The sequence below is a fragment of the Ailuropoda melanoleuca genome, chromosome 11 (assembly GCF_002007445.2).
Source record: "Ailuropoda melanoleuca isolate Jingjing chromosome 11, ASM200744v2, whole genome shotgun sequence".
NCBI classification, from domain to species: domain Eukaryota; kingdom Metazoa; phylum Chordata; class Mammalia; order Carnivora; family Ursidae; genus Ailuropoda; species Ailuropoda melanoleuca.
In genome coordinates, this window is record NC_048228.1 from 49,247,895 (window position 1) to 49,274,857 (window position 26,963).

General features: G+C 35.5%; 1 protein-coding gene across 1 annotated transcript in view; it reads left to right on the plus strand.

Annotated features, from left to right (window-relative positions):
* CNOT6L (CCR4-NOT transcription complex subunit 6 like) overlaps positions 1 to 23,799 on the plus strand; it is a 114,108-nt gene extending 90,309 nt beyond the window's left edge. Inside the window, exons 9-12 of the mRNA XM_011219098.3 lie at positions 4,852 to 5,003; positions 9,270 to 9,497; positions 11,614 to 11,816; positions 16,382 to 23,799. Of these exons, the coding sequence (XP_011217400.1) occupies positions 4,852 to 5,003; positions 9,270 to 9,497; positions 11,614 to 11,816; positions 16,382 to 16,594 (796 nt within the window). The 3' untranslated portion in view covers positions 16,595 to 23,799. The remainder of the gene's footprint in view (positions 1 to 4,851; positions 5,004 to 9,269; positions 9,498 to 11,613; positions 11,817 to 16,381) is intronic.
* The last annotated feature ends 3,164 nt before the right edge of the window (positions 23,800 to 26,963 follow it).

Genomic DNA, 26,963 nt, shown 5'->3' on the forward strand with positions numbered 1-26,963 from the left:
CTTGTGGAAGTATGACTGCAGTACTGGCATGGATAATCTGTTATGAATGTTGCAGTGTAGGAGAAATTCCTAGGATATTGAAGATGAACAAGCCACTTCACTTTTCAAAAAGATAAGGTAGTTTGGTGTTCCCCTATGGAAGGCAACAGTGAAGAAATAGAATTTGGCATAGAGAACAGAGTTGTGTTGCAGGCCTGACAGCCTCAGCTGACCCTACCTGTAGCTTTGGAGCTGAAATGGCCTGTGAAGAGTTAACCCAGGAGGGACCAAATCCGTAAACTTTTATGTTTTGCTTTTGATCTATATAACTGGATGTAGGCCGCTCCTAGAAGTACTTAACCTTGGGTGATGTAGCTCTGTGCAGCTGGAGCAGTTCCTGAAGGGTTGATGAGGAATCTGGGAGTGTGTTCCATATTCACCCCTTTGCAGAGGTTTTGCAAATTTTAGGACTAGTATGTATGAAGTACCTATCAGCAAGTCTTGATACAAAGTAGATCGTCAGTAATGGGCAGCATATATTATTTTTATTATTGGTTCTGTCCTGTTGAGAATTTTGATTATTTCAGAGAAGACCAATATATACACGTAAGATTTATGAAAACCAGAAGCTGGCAGGGATATTTAATATTTTAGGAAAAAAGAATGAGATTTCAAAGTGTCCTTAATCAGTAACTTCTCTGACATTAGCAGCAGCTTTTTTCTAGATAGGTCTCCTGAGTCAAGGGAAACAAAAGGAAAAATAAATTATTGGGACTATATCAAAATAAAAAGCTTTTGCACAGCGAAGGAAATAATCAACAGAACTAAAAGGCAAACTACAGAATGAGGAAGGGTATTTGCAAATGACATATCCAATAAAGGGTTAGGGTTATCCAATAAAATATATAAAGAACTTACACAACTCCACACCCAAAAAACAAATAATCCAATTAAAAAACGGATAGAAGACATAAACAGACATTTCTCAAAGAAGACATACAGATGGCCAATGGGCACATGAAAAGATGCTCATTGTCACTTATCAGGGAAATACAAGTTAAAACTACAATGAGATATCACTTCACACCTGTCAGAATGGCTAAAACCAACGACACAAGAAACAACAGGTGTTGGCGAGGATGTGGAGAAAAAGGAACCTTTGTACACTGTTGGTGGGAATGCAAACTGGTCCATCCACTCTGGAAAACAATATGGAGGTTCCTCAAAAAGTTAAAAATAGAACTATCCTATGATTCCACTATTGCACTACTGTATATTTACCCAAAGAATACATTTAAAACACTAATTCAAAGGGATGTATGCACCCTTATGTTTATAGAAGCATTTTTTACAATAGCCAAGATAGGGAAGCAGCCCAAGTGTCCATTGATTGAAGGAATGGATAAAGATAAAGGGGGGTGTAAATGTGTGTAATGGAATATTATAGGCATGAAAAAGAACGAAATCTTGCCATTTGCAATGACGTGGATGGAGCTAGAGAGTATAATGCTAAGTGAAATAAGTCAGAGAAAGACAAATACCATATGATTTCACTCATATTTGGAATTTAAGAAACAAAACAAATGAGCAAAGGAAAAGAAAGAGACAAACCAAGGAACAGACTCTTAACTATAGAGAAGAAACTGGTGGTTACCAAAGGGGAGGTGCGTGGGGGAGGGGTAAAAATAGGCTGAAGGAGATTACAAATACACTTACCTTGATGAGCACTGAGTAATGTGTAGAATTGTTGAATCACTACATCATACACCTGAAACTAATACAACATTGTATATTAACTAACTGGAATTAAAATAAAAATTAAAAAAAATAAAGTGCCTGTAATATATGAGTGGGTGGACTAATGAACAGAAATTCATGAAATGATACTCAACAGAAATAAAGTATGCTGCACTTAGATTATTAAAGGAAGTGAAAGAGGGAGGGATAAAATTGAGAGTACAGAAAAATATATGTAAAAATGTTCATAATGGCATTAGTTACGGTAGCTCAAATCAGAAGTAATTTAAATGTCTACCACAGAAAGTTAAATTATGGTGAATCTGTATAGTAGGCTATAATACAATCATAAATAATGATTTTGAATAATTTTATAAGTCCTCATCCCTGATAGAATGTTTTATTAAACCAAAATATAAAATTATAGAGTATTATGATTGTATAGAAATATTTGTATGCAAATGCATGGGGAAAGTCTGGGGGAAATATGGATTTAGTGGGGATATTTGGTTGCAGGTAACTTTAAGTTTTCTTTATATTTTTCCTTGTTCCCAAAGCTGTACAATATGTTTATTGTATGGTCATTTTTTTCCACTAGTTTTTAAGCATCTATGAAATGCAGGACTGGTTTAAGAGTGAAAATGCCCAGGAAATCGTAGTTATATCTTACTTTTTATTTGGCTTATAATTAATATGGCTTTCCCCAAAGTGCAGTTTTCAGTCTTTATTAACAAAAATATGTCTAAAATGAAGAAGGCACTAGTTCAGTTATGCCCAATTCTAAGTATTGTATCTTTGGGTAAACTTGAGTTGTTCAGATAACAACTGTCTCACACCATATTTCATATAAAGAATTGGCCATTTCTTAGTAAAGATGTGATGGGGTGATATTTAAAGTAGTGTCAAGTAGAAGAGATACTAGGTTTTATTCTATACTCTTCTAAAGGAAATATCTCGATCTAGGTTTAATGGAAGAAAGGTACAGGGAAACAAATTTTAGTTAAGACATTTCTAATTACCAGATGCTCCCCCTCCTTCACAACGGCCTGACTTTGGTGGAAGTAAAATATTCCAATACTAAAAATATTTCTGTTAAGCAGGATTTTACACTTTCCTACAAGGTTCCTGTAAATAAGCCTTAACAGTTCTGTAAATATTTAGAAGATATTTCAAAAAAGTAAATACAAATAATTAAACTGTAATTTTAAAATAACGTATTCACACAAATGTTTCAAATACCAAATTTTAACACTTTGGAAATTAATAACGTTTCGGTGGTGCTGTTTAGTTGACTTGTTTTTGTGCAGACTTCTAAATCAAGTTTTTGCCTGCTTGCTTAGGTTTTCTGAGTTCAAAGTCAGTTATTTACAAGTTGTATTTGTGTGTCACTGTGAATCAGGATTTTTATTAATACTCTGTAACCAAAACAAAAATACAGAAATAAACTGGCTATAATCATCTATACCCTCTGATTTAAAATTTTTATATTCATCAGGACAGATTCATTGTTTTCAGTGACTGATTTATTCAAACATAATACTACTTTAATTTGTTTTATGTATGGGAATCTTAACCAGAAATTGCTTGAAAAAGATGTCTACTGCTTAGCTGTTTGGAAAAGTCTGATATGGAGGATGGTCAAGTCTACCTATAGAACATATTTCCTTCTCTTTATTTCTCTTGCCTTAGTCCAAGCCACCACCATCTGTCATTCATACAAACTCAAAAACTTGTTTGGTCTCACAGTTCACACTTCAGCTCCTGTAGTCCATTCTCCACAAAGCAGCCGGAATGATCCTAAAACATATAAAGTAATATTATGTCCTTGCGTAGAACCTTCCGTTGTTCCCTTTCGTCTCTGACATCATTTCATACCCTTTCATACCCTTCCATTCTTTTCTATCCCATAAACCTGCAACGGTCTTTGCTGCCTCAGGATCTTTACTTCTTCATTTATCTGGAATGCTCTTAATCCCACTCTTCACCTTGGTAACTCTGTATCCTTCGTGTTACAGTTTAAATGTCACCTCCTTAAAGTAGAGGGTGAAAACTGCTTTTTATCACTCTGGGTTAGAAATACGCATTTGACCTACCTTTGATTCTCAGTGCATGAGAACTTCAGAATTGGGGCAGGGAGAGAAGTATGGTTTCATCTAGCACAGTGTCCTGCAGCATAGTAAGATTTTAGTCCATATTTATAAAGATATGAGAGCGTGCTTCTGTTTCAAAGCTAGGAGGAAGATGGGATGGAGGCCTGTTAAAAGAACAAAGGTGTCTTCTCTCCACGTAATACTTAGTGAAAAGTAGTATATTTAGTTTTGGGCATTTATAAATATTTAACAGACCTAATAAAACTAGGCTGAAGGAGGTTAAATGGCTTGACCCAAAGCAGTATGACTTCATATGAATGTCATCAGTATGAGTGTGTCAGTGCTAGACTCAACTCTGTTAAATCCTGTAAATCTACAATACTTACTTTGGAAGTAAAGAAACAAAATACATGCAGAAACTATAGTCACATGGAAAGCCATTTTTCACCTGATAGAAGCTGTTCCCCTGAAGCTTACATATATGTAACGCCAGCTTTTTAGTAAAGGCCAGGTGAAAAAATTGCCTTCTCCTTAGTTGAAGTAAGGGTGTGACAAATCTCTTGATGCAGTAAGAATAAAACTGCAAACAGGGTAGGTGGATTTTATTCTGTTCTTTGTCATTAATCTGCTGACTCACTTAAGGTTGCGTTCACCTTTACATACCAGAAAGTTCTAACAGTAACTTAAAGAAATGGGAGAAGGGCAGTTTTCTCACACAAGTCCAGATATGGCAGTCCAGAAATGGTTCAGCAGCTTCTCAGTCCATAGTGGTTTGGCTTTTGCCCTCCTGCTTCTTAACACAGGGATAAAGCTATAAAAGGGCAAAGGGTTACATGTGCAATCTTGCTAGGTGGCACTTCTAAGAAAGTTTTTAATCACACCTCTTAAGTCTCACTGGCCAGAACTGATCGCATGTCCCCTTGCAGATGGAAAATGACTAGGGAGACAGTGAATAGTATCTGTATCTTGTGCTTCCTCATTTAATGTTTTTAGCATAATAGTCAAGGTACCTAATATCATATTGATAATGCATTATGCCTTTTAGATTTACATTGGTGCAAAAGCATACAGTGGAATTTAACCAAGTGGCAATGGCTAATTCAGATGGATCCGAAGCTATGCTGAACAGAGTGATGACAAAAGATAATATTGGTGTAGCTGTGGTATTAGAGGTCCACAAAGAACTATTTGGAACAGGTGAGTGCCATTTAAAATATTCTTACTCTTACTAAAAATAAACACCATCTCATGCTTTCCCATCTCAAACAAGTGTGCGCAGACTCTTGCTTTATTTATTGCACAGTTATTTTTTTGTCTTTGAGGAAAGTTAAGGGAGATGGGCAGGAAAATAGCACTAATTGTGTAAACCATCTAGGGATATTACTTACCAGGTAATCTGTAAAAAGGAAAGTCTTTAATATGCCATTATTTCCAAAAGGTTACTTGAAGTAGGAAATGCTTTAGTTAGGCTGAATTTGGAAATTATGATGAGTTGGTTCTCTTTTTAGCCATATTTTTAGCTTCTTGAGTGTGAAATCTTTTGTCTTTAAGGTTAAGTACTTGGCAAGTTTTCTTTAATTTCTTTGTTATATCTCAGTCATTGTCAGGGTAAGAGCGGGATCTTTTATCTACCTGGTACTTAGCTTTTGCATTTTAGATTATTTATAGCTTCTTTCAAAGTCAGAAACTCATTATGTACTTTGCATATCCAGACCTTTTTTCCCACTTTCTCCTGCCTGCCTTTGAGCATTTCATTGTTTACTTAACTAGTATATTTTAGGCAAGAGCAAGAAGATGTTAAAACCACATTAGGGTTTTATTTTTAAACTTTTTTTTCTGTTCTTACTGTAGAAGAAAGATGTTTGCCTTGAGAATTGATTCGAATTATTCAGACCATGCCTGTCTGTCATACCTCCTTTTCTCTCTGTTACTTAGTTTATCCATCATCAGATCATCTTTGATAACGATATTTTAAATTTTTTCTTCTTTTTTGGTCTCATTTTTACCTACTTTTTTGTCCTTTCCAGTCTTATTCTTTTCAAAAGTTTGGTACCTCTTTTTTTGGTAACATGAAAATTGAATTTCTTTTGGAGTTTTATTCTCCTTTTAATTTTCAGAAAAGTAATGAAAAATTATACAGCAGATACTTCCACATTTTGAAATACGTCTCTTATTCCTATAAGAGGAATTTAATATTATAGAAGATGGTGATGGCCTTGTTGTTTTTAATAGTTCTTAATATTTAATATAGTGAACATTTAATGTACAGCCAGAAGTGACACTATAAAATTTCTAGGAAAAGAGTGGAACATAGAGAACTTTGGTTATAAGATTTTATCTTGTCAGATTGCATTAAAAATTACTATTTCTATATTTATAAATCATATATCCAATGAGGGATTAATATCCAAAAAATATAACTCATAAAGCTCAATAGCAAGAAATATGGACAAATTAAAATACGGGCAGAGTGTCTGAATAAACATCTTTCCAGAGAAGACACAGATGGGCAACAGGCACATGAAAAGATGCTCAACATCACTAATCATCGGGAAAATGGAAATCAGAACCACAATGAGATCACCTCATACCTGTTAATATGGCTGTTATCAAAAGGACAAGAAATAACAAGTCCTGGTGAAGATTTGGAGAAAAGAGAACCCTTGCAAGTGTGCAAGGGGGTTGGTGGGAATGCAAACTGGTGCAGCCACTATGGAAAACAGTATGGAGGTTCCACAAAAATTAAAAACAGAAATAACATATGATCAGCCATTCCCTGGGTATTATCCAAAGAAAATGAAAATGCTAACTTGAAAAGAGATATACATTCCCATGTTTATTGCATCATTATTTATAATAGCCACAACATGGAAGCAGCCTAATTGTCCATCAACAAGATGAATGGATAAAGAAAAGGTAGTATACATACACAATGAAATACTAGTCAGCTATGAAAAAGAGTATCTGCCATTTTCAGTGACGTGGATAGATCTTGAGGGCATTATGCTAGATGGAGTAAGTCAGAGAAAGAGAAGTATTGTATAACCTCACTTACACGTGGAATCTAAAAAACAAATGAACAGAGACAACAAAACCAAAATCATAGATACAGAGAATGTAGAATGGTGGTGCCAGAGGAGAGAGGGATTGGGGAGTGAGCAAAAAGAGTAAAGTGGATCAAGAGGTACAAACTGCCACTTGACAGATAAGTCATGGGGATATAATGTACAGCATGAGGGCTATAGTCATTCATATTGTGAAGTGTACTTAAAAGTTGCCAAGAGAGTAAATCCCAGGAGTTAACTTTATATGGTGACAGATGGTAAGTAGACTTTCTGTGGTGATCATTTTGCAATGTATATAAATATTGAATCATTATGTTGTACATCTGAAAGCAATATAATGTTATGTCAATTATACCTCAATAGAATTTTTTTTAAATGATTACTTCTGTCACATATAGCAGGCACTTCAGTTACTTGTTTATACTTAACATTGAAGATTATTATATCTTAGGTGAAAGGAAACTATCAAAATAGTAAGCTTTAAAGGTCTTTTTCTGCAGTTTATATTTTCAATAGAAAAATTTAAGAGACACTTCTATAGATTGTTTTTTGTAGTTTTAAGATTTTACTTAAATTCCAGTTAGTTAACCTACAGTGTAATATTAGTTTCAGATGTAGAATTTAGTGATTCATCACTTATATTCAACACTCAGTACTCATCACAAGTGCCCTCCTTAATACCCATCACTCATTTAGCCCATTGCGCCCCCCGCCCCCCGCCCAACCACTCCAGCAACCCTCAGTGTGTTCTCTATAGGTGTGCTCTCCAGAGCTGTTTTCTGGTTTGCTTCTCCCCACCCTACCCCCCGCCATGTTCATCTGTTTTTTTTCCTTAAATTCCACATATGAGTGAAATCATATGGTATTTTTCTGACTGACTTATTTCACGTAGCATTATACTCTCAGACTCTGTCCACGTCATTGCAAGTGGCAAGATTTCATTCTTTTTGATGGCTAATATTCCTGTGTGTGTGTGTGTGTGTGTGTGTGTGTGTGTGTGTGTGTGTGTACATACCACATCTTCTTTATCCATTCGTCAGTCAGGGGACATTTGGGCCCTCTCCATAATTTAGCTTTTATAGATAAAGCTGCTATAAACATGTATCCCTTCGAAGCAGTATTTTTGTATCCTTTTAGTAAATACCTCATAGTGCAATTGCTGGATCATAGGGTAGTTCTATAGAAATTTTAATAGAAAAATGAATTGTGCATGTTTACTAATATTGCAATAGTACAAAAGTATACAAAATAAAGAGAAATTCCTTATTCATACTCTTTAGGACTAGCTCTTGCTAATTTCTTTACTCATAACTAGCAGAGATTGTATGTGTTTAGTTTTATTTAAATGGCCTCATACTATGCACATTGAGCTTTGTGTTTTAAGTATTTTATGGATGTCTTTCTCTGTACCTGTTAACCGAGTTTAATTTTCACAATTTTTAATGTATTATTACCTTGTTTCCCATTTTGAAAGTTAATACTACATTAATACTTTGACAAAATTTATAAAACAGAATTTTAGGGGGGAGAAAGAACCTTACGAACCTGAGTACCAAAAGTTAAGTGACTGTCCCAACACCAAAATACACAGTAAAAAAGCCAGGTCTAAAACCCAAGTGTCGAGATTTTGAGAGCACACTGTTCCCTATGTCTCCTTTTAAAAATTATTTTATTTGGGTGTTGGGTGTGAATTTGTTTTGGTTGGAAACTTCCTTCCTTACTTAATCTGTATAAATTAATATAGTGTTACTGCCTTTTATTATTGATTCATCACTGATGTGCACAGGAAATGCAAGGTGATGTGTGCAGGAAATGCAAGGTGAATGAGTACTGGGCAGTGGGAAGAATTTAAATTAAGGTTTAGGTCATTCAAATAGCTGAAAACCTGCCTCACTAAGTAATTGTGATCTTTAAATGACAGATATTTAAAATGCTTGTTTACACCAAGAACTCAGCAAATCAAGGTACTGTAGTCAAGTGTTGATTATATCATGGATATAATTCTTGGGCACATAGAGCAGAAGTTGGCAGACTTTTTCTGTAAAGGGCCAGATAGTTAATATTTACAGTCCCTGTCACAGTCTTTCAAAAATTTTTTGTAGAATCCTTTAAAAATGTAAAACCAGGCTTAGCTCATACAGGCTGTACAAAAACAGGTGGTGGGCCAGATTTAGCCTGTGGCTGCAGTTTGTCTACCCTGATCTGGAGGATGTTGGGATTATCAGAATCTTAACACTTCAGCTTCTAAGAACTACATTATGAAATAAAAGGGAAGATACAAATTAATGGAAAAAAATAAAGAAGGGGCTATGGGTTTTTGGGAGAAAACCTTAAGATAATTGCTTTTTTGATCCATAAAGTATAATCTTAACCTCTTTTTTCTAATGTTTAAATTTAGGTATGAAGCCTATTCATGCTGCAGATAAACAGCTGCTTATAGTGGCAAATGCCCACATGCATTGGGACCCAGAGTATTCTGATGTGAAACTCATCCAGACCATGATGTTTGTCTCAGAGGTTAAAAACATTCTGGAGAAAGCCTCTAGTAGGCCTGGCAGCCCAACCGCAGATCCTAATTCCATCCCGCTGGTGCTATGTGCAGATCTTAACTCATTGCCAGATTCAGGTATTTATAACATCATTTCCTCATTGCTTTCAGTTTTGCCTTAACTTCTAGTTGAAGGGCTGACTAGCTCCCAACTTTTGAGTGGAGAATTTCTCTGCTAAATTAAGGGAGTGTGTTAGTAAGAATCTAGGGATGATAGGACATGGGATAATTGAAAGCTTGAAAGAAGCTATTTCCAAAAATGTGTACAGGGTTAAGGGACACAAAATAACGGGTGATGCAGCACTCTACTACTAAGGGAATTAGGGACCCGTTACCACGCCTACACCTAAAGGTTTTGGAAAGTGGTGGGAACTGTTATCAGAACTTGGAAAAAGTAGTTATAAGAAGAGGGTTATGTAGTAGGAGTGAAGACTTTGAATTAATGGATACTATTAATCTCTGGCATCAATAAAATGGGAGTCAAGGGGAATATATACTCCTGTCTCACTCTGCTCTCCTGCCAGTGCTGTCCATTGACCAAATCCAACTAGAGGATAGAGTGGAAGGGGGGTTGCAGTTGATGCAAGTAAAAATCAGCCTCCTGAGGCACAGAGTGCAATGGAGAAGAGGCAACCAGGAAATATTCAGCTCGGGTAGTTTAGTAAGGTTGGCAACTTCTCAATGAAATCATTAAATGATAAATGGATACTGATACTGGGTGCAGAAGACTGACCCTATTCTCCTTGGATTTGACATTACTTCTTGAGCTCCAAACTATTTTATGTCCTAACTTACGTTATTTTAGATCTATGTAAAAATTAATTCTGCATTTTAGATACTAAAGTTCATATGTAAAACATGTAAGTATTACTGTTTTGCTACTACTGAAGCATGTTCTAAACTTTTTATATTTTCAATAAGCTATTTTAAATTGTTTAAAATAATCTCTCAACAATAAATGTGAAATAACCCAAGTACTTGCAATTGGAAACTCTTACGTCACAAATCTAGAAAATATCTTTACTTTTTCTCCTTAGTAAATAAATGGTGAAATCATTCTTTTGCAAATACTTGTCTTCAGCCTCTAGCCCAGTTGGCATCTGAACCATGTCTTCCTTAGTCCCTTTTTTGAGTTGAAATGCTCTCAAGAAGTTTCTCCCATTTCACTTGATTAGTTTAAGCCAGTGAGCTATCAATTTACAGCTCAGCATGGTGAGCTGATTCTGAAGCCAGACTGTCAGGGTTGGATCCCGGTTCTACCACTTATAGGTGCAACCTCTAAGTTCCTCATTTTTAAATAAGGGGATAATAATTTCATCCACCACATAATGTTGTTTGTGAGGTTTAAGTGTATAAAGCACTTGAGACAGTGCTAGCATGTAGTAAATGCTAGATAAGTGGTAGTTGCTTTTCACCTATTCATGGTACTGATGCTGTGCTCATCTCTTAACTTATGATATGTTGCTGTCATTCCTGATCACAAATAGAAAGAGATGGTTAACAGTTCACTAATCATCATCAGAAGAGTTGTGATACTTTTCATGTTTGCTTGTTAAATGGAAGCAATGTATTTTTTGAATACTTCTACTCTTTTTAGCTTTTTATACATATCTAGTATTTTTGACCAAGTAGCATATAATGTCTCTTACAGTATCAGACTGAAAGAACTCACTGTAGTTCAAAATAAAGAATATTTTCTACCTAACCTAGACATTGACGTGTTGAAGATACAAAATCTATTTTTGTTGTAAAAGACTTTTTATTATGTATGCTATAGTTTTCCCAAAGTTGTTAATTGACTCCGTAGAATAGTGAAATATTAATGAGATACAGTGGTTTAGATTAATATTCTAAAAGTCTTCAGGGTTAAGACCTTCTTGGCAAATGCCACCTCAGGCCCAGGGAATCATCTTTAGCTTGAAGAACAATTTAAAAAACTGAAGATATTTCTGGGTGATCCTGATAATTTTGTTCTGAAATAGGCAAATACCCTTCAGTTTGATTTAACCATATGAAATTGTTGGTGTTTGATTTTTTTTTTTTTTGAACAGTGAGAATCACAGAAAGGCAATTGCATATGACTCAACTTAATTAAACCACTCTGAACCTGGTATATCCACCTGAAAATGAAATTTTGTCATAAGGTCTTATAAAAAGTCTAAATGCTAGTGTTTCTTCCTTCTTTATTCTACAGGTGTCGTGGAATATTTGAGCAATGGAGGAGTAGCTGACAACCATAAAGACTTCAAGGAACTAAGGTATAATGAGTGTCTTATGAACTTCAGCTGCAATGGGAAGAATGGAAGCTCAGAAGGGAGAATCACACATGGCTTCCAACTGAAGAGCGCCTATGAAAATAACTTGATGCCTTACACCAATTACACCTTTGATTTCAAAGTGAGTGACAGTCTTTGGGCTGATACAGAAATTATTTCAAATACAGACATAGAGCAAGAAAGATATATATTATTTATAGTACTTGTATAATCTTCAGGAATTTTTACATTCTCAAAATGTCTTGACTAAGTATCCTTCTAAATATCAGGAGGGTTGTTAGCTTTGTTTTTTGTTATTGACTTGAGAATTTTTTTAAACTCTCATATTGTCACATTTCAAGTAATACTAATAAATAGCAAAAACTTCCAAAATGCCAGGCACTGTTCAGAACACTTTTTAATCTTCACTTGTCCATACCATCCCTAACTTTCAGTAAGTATCTAAATAATAACCTAATATGGGTGTATGGGTAAGTTCACCTTGAATGAATTTACATGATATTCTCTGAAAATTTTCTTCGTACTTCCCATTGATGTCTTATTTATCTTTAAATTTTCCAAATTTCTTTGGGAGATGGGGTTAGAGAGGGTTGTACTTAGAGGACCCATTGTACAAGAAGATTGTTCTTTAGAAAGATTGATTGTAGTGGTTTTCTATAGGTAAGATTACTCTCCCTTTGCCAATTATCTGATCAGTCTGACTGTAGCTCCTCCATTGTACCTCTGTTGGACTTTCTGGCATTTCAGGCATCTATACTAAAATCTTACACTATCTTGAAAAAAATGCGGGTGTTAGAAAGTGATTTGGTGTGAGAAGCCTAGAGGGAATATAATAAAAATACCAAAGGAAATTTTCGAAACAGGCTCTTTACATCTCCAATAACCCTTTTATATTTTCAGGGCTTGTTAACCCCTTTCTAAGGAACAAATACGAGGAAGAAGTGAAATTTGTGTGATGTTATTAGTCAACTTTTGTGATCATGAAGTGGAGGAAAATATTGTGTAGTATAAATTGAATCTAATTTTAGTATTTTTGCTGTTAGAGTAGAAAATACTATCTTTAGTGATAGTTTGTTTTATTCAAATCACTCATATGCAGTAATGTGCTGGTAGATATTTAATAACCAGCTTTCTGAGAGAAAGAAAGACTAACTTGGGGCGTTTGCTGATTTCTGTGGTGTAAGTATTCCCACTGTGGTAGATTTCAAGCTCCCAACATAATACCGTTGCATTCAGAGTGGAGATGAGGCACTAAGAAAGCAGGTACTAGCCAGCTGTAGCACACCACTGCTCTTGTGTGCAGCCTTAAAGGAAAACCTCTAGACTTCATGATACACAATTTACTATAGGTTAATTCGGATCCTTGTGACTATAGTGATATGTAATACATCTCTGCCAGCACAACCCAGAAAATCTAAATTAAAGTTCCCTAAAATAAGTGTTCAATAATTTTGCAACTCTTACTGTTGTTTTGGTATGGGTGTGGTTAAAAAGACCAGATCATTTCTACCTCATCTAGGCTTTGTTATTTTTCCTTGTCCTTCAGTGGAAATTAAAGAAACAAAATTTGGGATATTAATCTGAGCCATCTTTCTTAACCATCTGAATTGTTTTAAAATCCTTTGTTGATATTTCTTCAAAATATTTTACATGGTTTAATAATTGAATCAAAAATCCTATTGAACAATTTACATTGTCCAAAGAAGTACAGATAAAGAACCAAAACGTCATGACTCAGTGTTTGATGTTTGAGTATGTAGGATAGGATGAGACAAAGGACAGAGCTATAAATCCATGAGAGACAGGCATGTATGGGAAAATAAATATACTGGCTGGCTCGATAGATGGTTGGGATGGGAGGGTGGGAGGGGAGATGGAAAGAATAGGATGACTGGAGAACAAACTAAGGGCATACCTAACAACAGAGAATGAAGCTTTTAGTCCAAATAACAGTGAATGTTTTAATTTTATGTAAAGTATTTTATGCCATCCCATTATTGAAGTCAGTCCGTAGAAAAAGGATAGGTAATATCAAATATAAAAATGTCATGTAAGTAGCGTTACATACAGATCTAAATACAGTATTCTGCCATTGCATCAGTAGAGTGTTGTTAAATTTTATTCACTTGGCTTAGCATTTGTTTACTTTCTTGGTCCTTGAATAAGTTAGAAATGCAGAAAAGTGATATTTATTATTCAGATTCCTTTAATCTAGAACTGATTTGGAACATACGAAAGTGTGGGTAAACAGGAGAATTACTTGTAGACCAGGTGTCTTCATGATAGCTGACAGAATATGCACCATAGACTGTGTGGCATATAAATAACAGAAATTCGTTGCTCACAGTTCTATAGGCTGGAAGTGTATGATCAGGGTACCAGCATAGTTGGGTTTGGATGAGGGCTCTCTTCTGGGTTGCAGACTGCTGTTTTCCTGTAGCCTCCCATGGCAGAGAAGTCTGAGAGAGCTTTCTGGGGTTTCTTTTTGTAGAGCACTAATCCCATTCATGAGAGCCCTACCTTGATGACCTAATTACGTCCCCGAAGCCCCACCCCCTACTTCCATCATGTTAGGAGTTAGGATTTCAGCATGTGAATTTTGGGGGGACAGAAACCTTCAAACCATAACACCAGATACATTGAATTAACGGCTTAATTCAGACTTTTCGCTGCTGCTCTTTCCCCCACCAATCTAAGGGTATGCCTGAGCCAGTTAATGAAAAGGGGAAGAACACTTTTCCTATTTTGTCAAGTAGTAAATCTTTATTACATAAAACTTATAGTATGTAATTTTCTCACATTCTTTCATAAGATAAAACTTAACATAATGCTAGCTCATAAACTATTTTCATTATTTTTAGTTTTTTTTCAAATACAGTTGTATAGACTTACTAGAGTCCTAAGGTAAAGACTATTCTCACACATTGTAGCCTTTTAAAAAGTTTGAATCAAAAAAAGTTTAGGAATCATTAGTCTAATAACCTACTTTGTGGATATGACAGTATATAAATGTAAATACATATATACAGATATTTGGGGTGAGTTTGCAGATATGTCCTTGCTCAGGGTTTTGATAAGAACTTTTACTCTGGATGTTTCACACTGAGAAAATAGTTACAAGAGATGCCTCCAGTTAAATACGTCTTACTTTCTAGAATGTTTAACATCTTCTTGGGGCCTGTGTTTGCAAAGGATTCTGTAAGTATAGCAGCTGATGTGCATAATGGCAGTCTAATAAAGTGATATAGGAGGTTTATTCAACCTAAGTAACAGAGTATTTCACTTGTGTTTTGTTTACTTAATAGTTAAAGCAAAGGGTGGTCTCATAAAGGCAAATAAATCCACCCTGACCCATTAACCCTTTTCCTAAAATGTCACTGTAAAACTGGGTATTAGCCAAAATGAAAGGATAGTACCTTGTACTAATATCATTTCTTAACTATTTGGACTTGGAGTATTAATGGCAAAAAGACCTTTCTTGGATTCAAGTAGGTACCCTAATTTCTGGCAAGGTTAAGGTTTCTAAATGTTCTTCCTGAAAAGAACAGTGTCGTTATTTTGATCTTGGTCATGTCAAAACCAGCAAATTGAGGTAATTATTTTCAAATTTCATAATATAAATCTTTTTCATTAAAAATTTTTTTAAGTACCTCATTTCATTGTGATAACATTTAAAATATTATTGGAACTCATTATGTGTAGCATTTCTAGGTAGATACTTCCAGATCTGGAAATATTTCTCCACACTTGGGCTCAGGCTCTCTTGATATGGATAGGAAGAAATTTGGCTTTATCTCCCTCCCTCCCCTTTTTAAGTAGGCTCCATGTCCAGTGTGGAACCCAATGCAGGGCTTGAACTCATGACCCTGAGATTAAGACCTGAGCTGAAATCAAGAGTTGGATGTTTGTATCTATATCTATATCTATCTATATCTATCTATCTATCTATCTATCTATCTATCTATCTATATGTTTATATTTATATTTATATATATATATATCCCTGCTGAATATTTTTTGCAAAGGAATCCAGAATTTATAGTATACCAGAATTTGTGAAAATGAGTATTCTAAAGAACACATTAGAAAAATTAACTGTATGTAGTATTTTGTATGTATGTAGCATTATCTGGGAAAGCTGAACTAGAATTGGCAAATCTAAAAACATGCTTTACCATGGCTTCTTTCAGGTGTGTTTGTGTATCTTGATGTGCAAATAATTGAAAATAATACCAATTAACATTAAAAAGTTAATTTGAGTCATAACCTTTTCATTATGCATTTATATAAAAACAGCTTGTTGTAACTGATAGATTTAGTGTAGTTCCCATAATGTTTATACTGATGTATTCGATTTCACTAACCTAAAGAAGCCATTTTTAAAGATGCCTAGATATAATTTGGTGTGTTTGGCTTCTCAGTTTGCTTACCACTTATGCACAGATCCAGGGCTTTATGACTCCAGCAGAGTCCTGTATTTCACTATTGAGCCATCTTTATTACATGTAATACCCACTGAAGACTTGAGTCCTATTTGACCCGTTGTCAAGACAATAGGTACCAGAAGTACAGGTTACTCAGGTATTTGACTTTTACAAATTGTGGATTGTTCTTTATATATCTTGAGTTGTTCTTTCTTTCTAAGGATATATTTTTCTTTTTCTCCAACCCCCAATCTCTTTCCAGGGCGTGATTGACTACATTTTCTATTCCAAGACTCATATGAACGTGCTTGGTGTCCTGGGGCCTTTAGATCCTCAATGGCTGGTTGAGAACAACATCACTGGGTGTCCACACCCTCACATCCCTTCAGACCACTTCTCACTGTTAACACAACTTGAACTCCACCCTCCACTTCTGCCTCTTGTCAATGGTGTTCACTTGCCTAATCGGAGGTAGTGGAGTACTGCCCCGCAAAGACGGGGGGATCTGTTGCTATGGACCTGTACAGTTGTAAATCAAAGTATGTAGGAGTGAAGTATGGCCATCCTTAAGCTGCTTCTTCAGGTTCCTTTCATTATGTGTTTGCTCTAATATTTTGTACATTTTTGTGCATATTGGTATCATTTGGCACTAGGGCTGGAACCAAAGTATTACTCTTTCCAAATTTTTAATTTAACATGTTTTTAAATTGGACCTTCTTCATATTATATTAGGAGTCAACATTCGTAATTAATAAATCACCAATTCAAGGCCCAACAAGTGTGTATTTGTTTTTCCAAAACAAATACTTTAGAAAAATACTTTAGAAAAACAAATATTTTCTTTTGAATGGCTTCAAATGAGCCAACCATTTTTCTAAAAGGCAGTTTTTAAAAACTATAAATTTGATGTTTTAAACTGAATGATGGCATGCCTTATAGGAAAAATTTCTTGGATTTCTGTTTTCCATTATAACAAACTGAATTTTGGCTCCCCATGTCTTTTGCACATTAACAAAGCACTTAAATTTGCCAGATCTATACATAAACTATGATATAGCCTTTAACCATAATATGAAAAATAGAGAAATTAAAGATGATTGCACAATATGCTTTCAAAATCAAGCATTCAACAGCACATGACAGTTTGTTGGGCAAGCGTTGGTAATTTTTTTGTTTTGTTTTTTTGAGGAATCACTCTGTAGTTAGTTCCTCTATTAGTTTATAACCTCATTAGAAGTATTAATTTTAAGCCTTTCTCTCCAGTTTATTTATTGGGAAACAGTGGGTAATATCCTACTGCCACAAATCTTGAAAATAGAATTTGTTGTATTTAGGATGCCCACAAAATTAGTGTTAAGTATTTTTCATTATTCTCATCCACCTTTTTCTGCCTGGTTGTGCTAGAGAAACAGATATTATATGATCTGTATAATAATTTTTGCTGTTATAGTCAGATGTTTAAAAAAAAAAAAAAGCAAAAACAACTACTGAATGAAAAGGCCCTGATGAAAGTTTTAAAAGGGAAAAGCGATACAAATATCTCATGTGTTTCCCGAAGTAGGACAAGTGGCTGTTGGTTTTGGCTTTTGGAGGTAACAATGGAAAGGATTTAGGGGCGAGGAGAGAGAACAGGGAGTAGCTGAAAACCTCGGATCATTTTTCCTGACTCTAGTTGCCAAATGGCCATTATATGCTTTTAATCTTTGTTTCTGTTGTCTGTCAGGGTTGAATTAAGAAGCTACTGGTTTATTCCCAACTGTTGATGCTCTTTAGAAATGTTGGAATCCTTTTTTTGCCCAGGAGGGGCCAGTTGAAAATCTGTGATGCAAGAGGCAGTGAACATAATACCGTTTTCTGGGGGGATAAATTGGTTGGCTACTTGATGTTAATTATGGCACAGTTAACAGGAAAAGGTTGTGTCTGTGTTTTTAAGTTTTTCTTTATTCTGCTTTTTTGCTGCTATAAGAGTTTTCTGAAATTTATATTTTAAACTTTTCATGCACTTTACTGTTTCTAGTCTCAAAATGTGATATTTTTAATAAACAAGAAATTTTCCATTATGTGAATGAAATTTTAAAAGAAAATAGCCTATATTTGTGTCTCACTAATATATAAAGTACAGGTCAAATTTAAATTATTTAATTAGTTTTAAATATATACAATTTGCCTCCTCTTTCAAACCTAACATCTTAGGCTGTTTTATTAGTCTTAAATGATGCATTTCCTTTGGTTATTTTATACTAATTTCTTCCATAGTAAATTAATCAGGCTATATAATATAATATTTCCCCAGAAGGATAATTTTAATGGGATGAGGGTGGTGGGATGATAATGTCATATATGGGATTGCATTAGAAGGGTTCTGTAAAGCCTAAACTCCCTTTTAAAAGTGCCTAGCGATAGAGGCGTTGTTTGTCATCTATTATAATTGGAATGTCATTGTAGTTGAGTGAAGTTTGATGTAAATAAAATATTCTTTTAAAAATGGTAAAGTACCAGAGTAAACAAAAACAACCCTTAAGGTGACAGATTTTCCTCAATGTGCAGGTATCCCTTCTTATATACCTCAAACATTCAACATCTAGCCATGCAAATTGATTACCTGAACCATAGTACTGGAAAGTAGAATAGCATGAAAAACTTAATTTTGTGGACATTACCTTTTTTTTGTAATCAGCTACTGTATGTTTTATTTTAAATCTTTTGTTTTGGGTGGGTTTTCTGCTCTGGAGGTATATGCACTAACGAAACATTTTCCTCCTTTCATATACGCATGTTAATTAGCAATGTGAGCAATATTTCCTACCATACTTCACTCCCAATATTTTTTGAGATGTTTGTATAAAATGGAATTTAAAGTTCACTTATGATTGTATATGAACCACAGAGGAGCCCATTTATTAATAAAAAACTTTTTTAATAGTTAAATGTAGAGGGAAAAAATAAAAAAAATTGGGAAACATTGTAAACAGCTTAAGTTTATTTTGTGTATGATCGAGGCACTCTGTTGCAGGAAGGTGTGTAATTGGGTTCTCTCTGCTTCCAAATGCACTCTTTCAAACCATTCATTATCCTGTGTATTTTTAATGTGGTTTTAGTAAATGTTGGTAGTAGCTCTGTTGAAGTAGGTAATTGTGTTATGTTTTGGGTGGCACACACACTTGGGGCATGGTAACCCAAATTTCATGTGCACGGTTTCCCTTTAGCCCACTGCCCAAATTTCACACACCTTTCACTCTTTGTTCCCTTTGTAAAAGGAGTGGTATCTGTTTTGAGCTGCCAATTCAGATGATCAGAAATGCTGCTCTCCTCAGTATTGTCTTGTTAAAACGCATGCCATTTGGAACTTTGGCAGTGAGAAGCCAAAAGGAAGAGGTGAATGACATATGGTATATATTCAATGAAAGTAAATATTTATGCTTATATACTTTCTAGTTCTCAGAATAAGTTTGATAAGCTTTATGCCATGGGGCTGCTGCATATTTTATCTGAAGTTAAGAGAAAATTTGGGCATTTTTAGGTTGTGATAATGTGTTTTGTTTTTTTTTTTTAACTGTTAAATAAGATTTCTGATATTTGTCTAAGAACTGGAGTGTTCTTTAAATTTATTAAAACAGTGTTGTTTGAGGAAGGGAAAACTGCACTGTTTGCTATTACAACAGTCATACAAGTGCATGTCAAGTCACCCACTCTCTCAGGCATCAGTATCCGCCTCATAGCTTTACACATTTTGATGGGGAATATTGCAGCATCCTCAGGACTGACATCTGGGAAAGGCTCAAATCCACTTACTGCTCCTTGCTTGTTGACTTTGTTTTAAAATATTGTGCCTGGTGTCAACTTTTAAGCAACAGCACTGCCTAAAAGCAAGCAGAGAACAGAATCCCAGCACCATTCTATAGGCAACTTTTTAGAATTCAGATATAGTAAATCTGTTCAAGATTTATGATGTTTTATGTAAAAAAAATTTTGTACAACGTAGCTGAATATTTTTGTTTCATTTCTTTGATGTAAGGCGTGTGAACGTTCGTTTGAATATCACATGTTAAAAGTCAGGTAATGGCACAATGGGTTCTGAGACCAGCTTCCCCTCCCCCCCCATTTGCCTTGTTCCAAGCTTTCTTTTCAAATTACTTTTCTGAAATTCATAGGCAGATACTTAATTTTACTAATAAGCATCCTGTGTGAATGTATCAAAGAAGCCACTGTGTTTTAGTGTTGTAGTTTGCAGAAATATAAAGCTTCGTTTCTTATTTGTCCCTATTATTTGGTGTGTTATGGTTATGTATTGAATCACAGAGGAGAAAGTTGAAAGATACCTAAGGCTCATATCACTTGATTCTGTGATGGGTTATATTAGAATTGAGGATGTGGCACATTAAAACTGGAACACGAACAAACATAACTGTGTTCCATTTTAAAATTGTATCTCCTAAGTATCTGTTAAGTGGGTAAAAAATTAAGTTTGTATTTGCATTTCCAAGAGTTTCTAAAAATCACAAATGCCATCTATGCTTTCAAATCAAATAGCAGGAAGTAGAGAAAGCACAAGACAAAATAGGTTAAATATGTTCTTTGATGGAACAAGGGCATATGGTTTTCATTCCTAATACAGGGCTAGGTTTTCTAGCAAATTGACTGTGTCCCAGTACTTAGAGTACTTATTTGTTTTTAAGTCTTATATTCTGAAGAGATTTTAATAGCTTTGTAAAATGCACTGACTGATCAGTAGCTTTGGTCACAGAAAACATAATCAGTTTCTGATACATTTGGCAGGCCATAGAATAATGGTTATATAGCAAGCAATGACTTTATGGCACGTTTTCAAAGTAACACTCATATATACTTATATTTTGACAGAAATGTGAATTCTCACATTTATTTATAAGGTACTCTCTCTCTGACCTGCCCTCCCTTTAAAAAAAAAAAATCAACTTTCTAATGTGTAGATTTGTTTTAACCTTTTCCTTCTGAGTTATATCATGTTTATAGAACTCTGAGAATTATAAGTAGACAAATTAGCTAGGAAAAGTAAAATATTTTTCTAAGCCAGGAACTTCAACTGAAGTTTTTAATTTGTAGACAGATGAGAACTTTTATACTTATGGTTGCTTTGAATGGCATCATGATCACCAAATTCAAATTGAAACTTAAGTAAATTAGTACACCTTTAACCTGGCTTATTTACCAAAGTTGAAATCTGTTTAAGAACAGGATGCCAAGAGCATCTTTCATTTATTTGGAAATCTGTTGTATAAGCATCATCTTAAAGCTTAAGGGTAAGAAGAAAGAAAGCTCTTATACCTATACTTCAGGGTATTCTGAATAAGATCCATGAAAAGAAAAAAAAAGTAGTTCTTTTCAGGAAGGTGGTAAGGGAGAGCATGCATGTTTTCTTACTTTAACCAAATACCTTCTTTATGTAAGTTTCTCTCTTGAATTACTCAAGTCCTACAGCAAGAAATAGGGAGATACTAGGAAAAACAAGCTTTGTTAACCTACTTAGTAATTTCTTTTGGCTTAAGTTTGTTTGGGTTATCCTTGGAACCAAAGGAAAACAAGCATGTTGAGGTTTTTATTCAACATACGTTATGTCATTGAAGTAATGGAATGTTTTTAAGTAAAATAGATTTTGCTTTCAAAGCATATGAAATAAGGACATTTCTGCCTATAAATGTTCATTTTTTATGGCACTTAGTATTACTATCAGTAGCATTGTTCCAAAATTAGAAATTGTGTTATCAGAAACAATCACATTTTGAAAAGGGTATGTAAATCCCAAGTGATATGACTCTTTTGGCATAGTAGCTTGGTACATGCAGCTTTCAGAAACTTTGAGAAGGTGTAGTTTGGCATCTATCAGTAGTTCTTTTTGTTACAGCAGTCTCCCCAGATTTAATTTTCCTACTTGTATATCTGTCACTTTTAACTCTAAAAGCATAAGAATCATGGTAACCCTCTCAGAAGTGGTCCTTTCTTGCTCGTTTCAGTTTTGTGTTAATTTCTAGTTACTTGACATACAACTGTATTTTCTTTGAAGGTATCAATGGTTATATGTACCACATTTGTTTAATTAGTTATCTCAACTCACACAATTGGCTCAGTGTTGATGTGTCAAACAATGGCTTTGCTTCTTAACAGGCTTAGTTTCCTGCTACTTGTTTCAGTCTTGATACAATAAGTGATGCAGTAGTCTGGGTGTGTATGTATTAAGAAGCTGTACTGTTCTTTCTCTGTGCTTAACTTGCTAAAAATATATTCCCTTACCTGTGAAATTCCTGAGCGGTGCTCTGCCAACTTTTTTTTGGTGGGGGGGGAAGGAGTTTGGATGGCTGTATTACTGCACACTGGATCTGGAATTGTTCAGTGTTGTGAGTGGCAAATTTCTTAAACACCAGCAGCACTGGGAAGTGCACTATGGGCATTCGTACAGTTGTCCAAATGCAAGCATTTCTTTCATCTAGGAGAAGTTGAGGAATAGAGTTTATTGGAGTACTTGGAATATTTTGAGGAGGATGAGCATTTCAAACTTTGGCTTTTTTACCTCTGGATGGGGTGGTATGGAGGGAGTTTTGTTTTTTGTTTGTTTTTTTTTTTTTTTTTTCCTTAAGAGAAAGAGTATGTTTGTACCTTCTTTCGGCAAGGCCAGGGTGTTGGTCATATTCACTATGGGCTAATTTATATCTTCTATTGTGATTTCTTTCAACCATAAAACAAGTGCCAACTAAGTGTCTATGAAATGATCTCAACTCAGTTTACCATTTGAATAGGGAAGGATTCATTTATTTTCATTATTTGGCATTAAATTAATTCATTGTTTTGCATAAATTTGAGTCATTCTGTGGCCCATATAAGTGTTTTGGTAACTAATTTAATGGTTGGAAAACAAAGCACTTCAGTTTAAAACTGAGCAAGATATTTTGGTAATTTTTCCCCTGAATACCTGGGAGTTTCTATTGATACTATTCCAGAACAAATTCTCATGTTTTAGGTTGTATATTTACTTTGTTTTTGTCCTAAGAAAAAGCCAAGCACTAAATCAATTTGTTACTATGTTCCATTAATCAGTTTAAAATCTTAAGATTTTCTTTTTCTTATTTCTTCTTTCTTTCTTTATCATTCTCTTTTTAATTAGAAGACTTAATGAAGTGCCATGTAATTGTAGCTTACTAGTGTTTAATGTTTAATAGACTGGTTCTGTGGTGTTCTAATCATTTAACACTCTGTCATCCTTGGAGAAAGTGGTTCTACTCTTATTGAACACATTCTCTGACAAAATCACCAGCTGCTTTATTTTTCTATTTATTACAGTTAAACAGTTGATGAGGTCTGAAACTTGACCAAACTGCTCAGCTGAGATGTTTTTCACAATAGACACTGTACAAAATGTGCGTGCAAAAGGACACAGTTGGGTGGTAGTATTTTTTCATTAATGTGAACATTGACTAAACAAAGCAGTCCTGCCTTTTAAATCTTGTGGCAGCTCAGAAGGGAGGTGCTTAAGAACCTTAATTACTATGTCAGATAACAAAATACTTTTTTCCATTTTGGAGATTGGGTACTGCTCACACATGATGTATAGGGCTAAATATATGCTTGTTTCCTTGCACCTGTGTACTTCCTCTTCTCTCCCTCCCTCTCCTTCCCCTGTAGGCAATAAATGGCCATTTTGCAACTGCATACTTTTGTCTTGGTTTTTTACTCTTTATCTGTGCAGTATGTGTCTGCTTTTAGGTCAGTACATCTCTTGGAAAGTGAAGTAAGAAGCCAAGGTAATTCAAGCAAAAAATTATAAAGTCATGCTACTTTTTTTTCCCCTGGTATAAACTGTATTACTGCTTAAATAGTACTTTGGTTAGAATAGATTTGGAAGTTAGCCATAGTTATGGCTTGCTTTGGCTGAAGAAATCTGAGCAGTGGGACATGTGTCACTTCTGAGTGAGGCTCTAAGACCCAGTGTGCAATTTGCCATATTCCCTTTCCTTTCCTTGGTGATAATGGAAGTATATATTGAGATTCAGCTTCCCATTCTAGATCTTTGACTTTGATGAACAGAGCTCCCCTGCTGACCTACACAGAATATGAAGTGTGAGTGAGAAACAATAGCCAAATCTCAGTGTCTTCATAAAGTTTTGTTATTGCAGCATGATCTAGCCCATCCTGACTGATACACAAGTGCTGAGTTACCAACATTAACCAGTCTTAATAAGGGGACCTCCCAAGATCTAGAGTAAATTCATTCAACAAACATCTCGAGTATCTACTATGAACAAGGTGCTTTGGGAATATAAAGTTGGACAGGTTCCCCATCCTCCCAAGAATTCACTTTCCAAACACTCTTCTATTTACAACACACAAAATATTGAAGTGTTTTAGTCATAGTAAAGGTATCTTAAATTTTTAGAATCTTGGAAGGGGGGAGGGAAAATCACCGAAATAGTAATTTTGAAACTCTGTTTAGGGATATTCAGTTGAAAAATGATTTTAAGATACAGTGTGATTGAGACCAGATTATTCTTGAAAAGCATGAAACAAAACAGTCATCCAGTTTAATAAATGCTTAGGGAAGGTAATGGAAGTTTTTGTGGGAACAGATTGTGAACATTGAGGAATCTCTAGCTCAGTGCCTACTGAGTGGCTGTTTTTACCGCAGATCCGGTATAAGCTGTCACTGACCCCAAGGATCCTCTCTCTATATAGAGATGTCTTGATGTTGGCCACCCTTTAGGAAGTAGTCCAAAAGTAGAATCACTTGAAGTGTATCTCAAAGGGACCAGGTTTTAGGATAACTGGCTTTTTAAGAAGATACTCCTTAAATAGAGAAGACACTAACCAAGTGTCCTTGCATTTGATAAAAATGTACCTTTACTGGTAAAATGGTTGTAAGAAACTGAATCTAATGAAATGATAGAAAAAACAGACACCAAGACAAGCTTGTGTGCAGGTAACTTATTTGGAGAAGTGATCCCAAGAAAGAGTAGGGGTGTAGGAATAACAAGAGAAAGAGGGAAAGCCAAGTCAAGGTGCACTGTTGAGGCGATCACCTCTGTGGGCAACTGGGGCATAAAACTTGCCACTGACCCTTTGAGGAGCTGAGTAGAATGCACCTCAAAATTGTCTTCATGAGGGATGGGAAAGGAGAGAATTTATGGGTTCCTGTGAGAGATGGGTATTCTTTTTCTTGTTTGTGCGTCTATTAAATTCACTAAGTAGGTTCCTGCAGGAATCCCATATAATAGTGAGGAAATGCAGTGGGTGGTGGTACAGAAGGCAAAAGTGCTATTAAGTTAGACTTGTGTGCAACTGGTTGCCAAGCTATGATGGCAGTAAGGAAGTGAGCTGAGAGGATGTGAGGCATCTGAGGAGTCTGACGTAATGACGTTCTGTAATTTCAATGAAATATGGAGGAGTAGAAGAACAAGGTACAGTCCATTGCTGCAACTGATTTTGAGGCTATGATTAATATTTGTCACCTTCTCTCTTCTGTAATGCATTCAGATTTTATTCAGCTTTGCACCACCATGCCAGTGGATCTAAATTACTTTCCTAAGTTTGGCAGCCAAGACCTTCATCCCAACAAAATGTTTTGTGCTTGTTGGGCATGGTTGCTTGAGTTTGTACAGCCGTCCCTGGACATGAAAGAACCAACAGCTGAAGCTGCCCTGTGAATCCCTTGGGTTCCAGATATGCTTATTCCTTCCTCTCATTGTGTAGCAGCAACCCTACTTTCTCATGCCAATATGATGAATCTTTGTACACCAGCATTGTGAGCCCCAGATGACCCTTTCCTGGGGCCATCCAATGTCTGGGAGATATGTGGGTATTAAGGTTCAGTCTAAGTCCACCTCAGCACCTCTGAAATGCCATTCCATCTTCAGAGTTTCCCACTAACTGCACATTCGTCCCTATTTCAGAGTCTGCTTCCCAAGGAACACAGTCTGCCATACCAAATTTCAAGGAATCATGCCAGCAGCATATTAGGACTGACTTTGTGAAGACTAAATCTTGAATCACAATAGAATGCTACCATGTCAATAAATTATTCCTTATGCATTGTTAGGTCTCTCAGATTCAACACTTTGAAGATTCACTACCATATGTTTCTTCAGTCCCTGGATATAGTCCAGGTCTTAGAATTCTTTGGGTGTGAAAGCTATTTTCTTCTGGTTTAAGTGCTATATACCTCTGTTCAGTTGGAACTGGAATGTCACCATAGTTATTGATCTCAGGCTCAAAGAAGGGAGGCATGGGTGAGTCTTAAGGAGGACAGTCTTTTGAGGCATCTTCTGCAAGTAAGAACTTTGCAAGTTATCCAGGCAAATGGAGATTTCTTCTTGGAAGGGAGAGGGTCCTGAGGTTTCAAGGACATCTGGGGATTTGAGCTTCTCTGGCTTTTCTTTTCCTTTTTTTTTTTTTTTTTAATATTTATTTGAGAGAGTGTGAGGGCTGGGAAAGAGGGAGAGGGAGAGAGAGAATCTCAAGCAGACTCCCGCTGAGCACAGAGCCCAATGCAGGGCTCCATCTCACGACCCTGAGATCATGGCCTGGGCCAAAATCAAGAGTTGGACAGTTAACGAACTGAGCCACCCAGATGTCCCTTCCCTTTTTCTACCAAATGTTCCCATCCCAGGGTTTAGAGTTTCACTTTGCACAGCCTTGAAGATTATGCTTATATTCGTTGTGGCTCTGCTACTGTTACACAAATCCTGTGTCTTATCTTTAGCACTGTTTGCCCTGTGGCTGCTAAAATAATCATTAAAGCATTGCCATGGATGTATCTGATTTTCACAGTATGTCTTGAGTTACAACTGGCGAATCTGAGCCTGTTATTTCTTTTTTCAAGA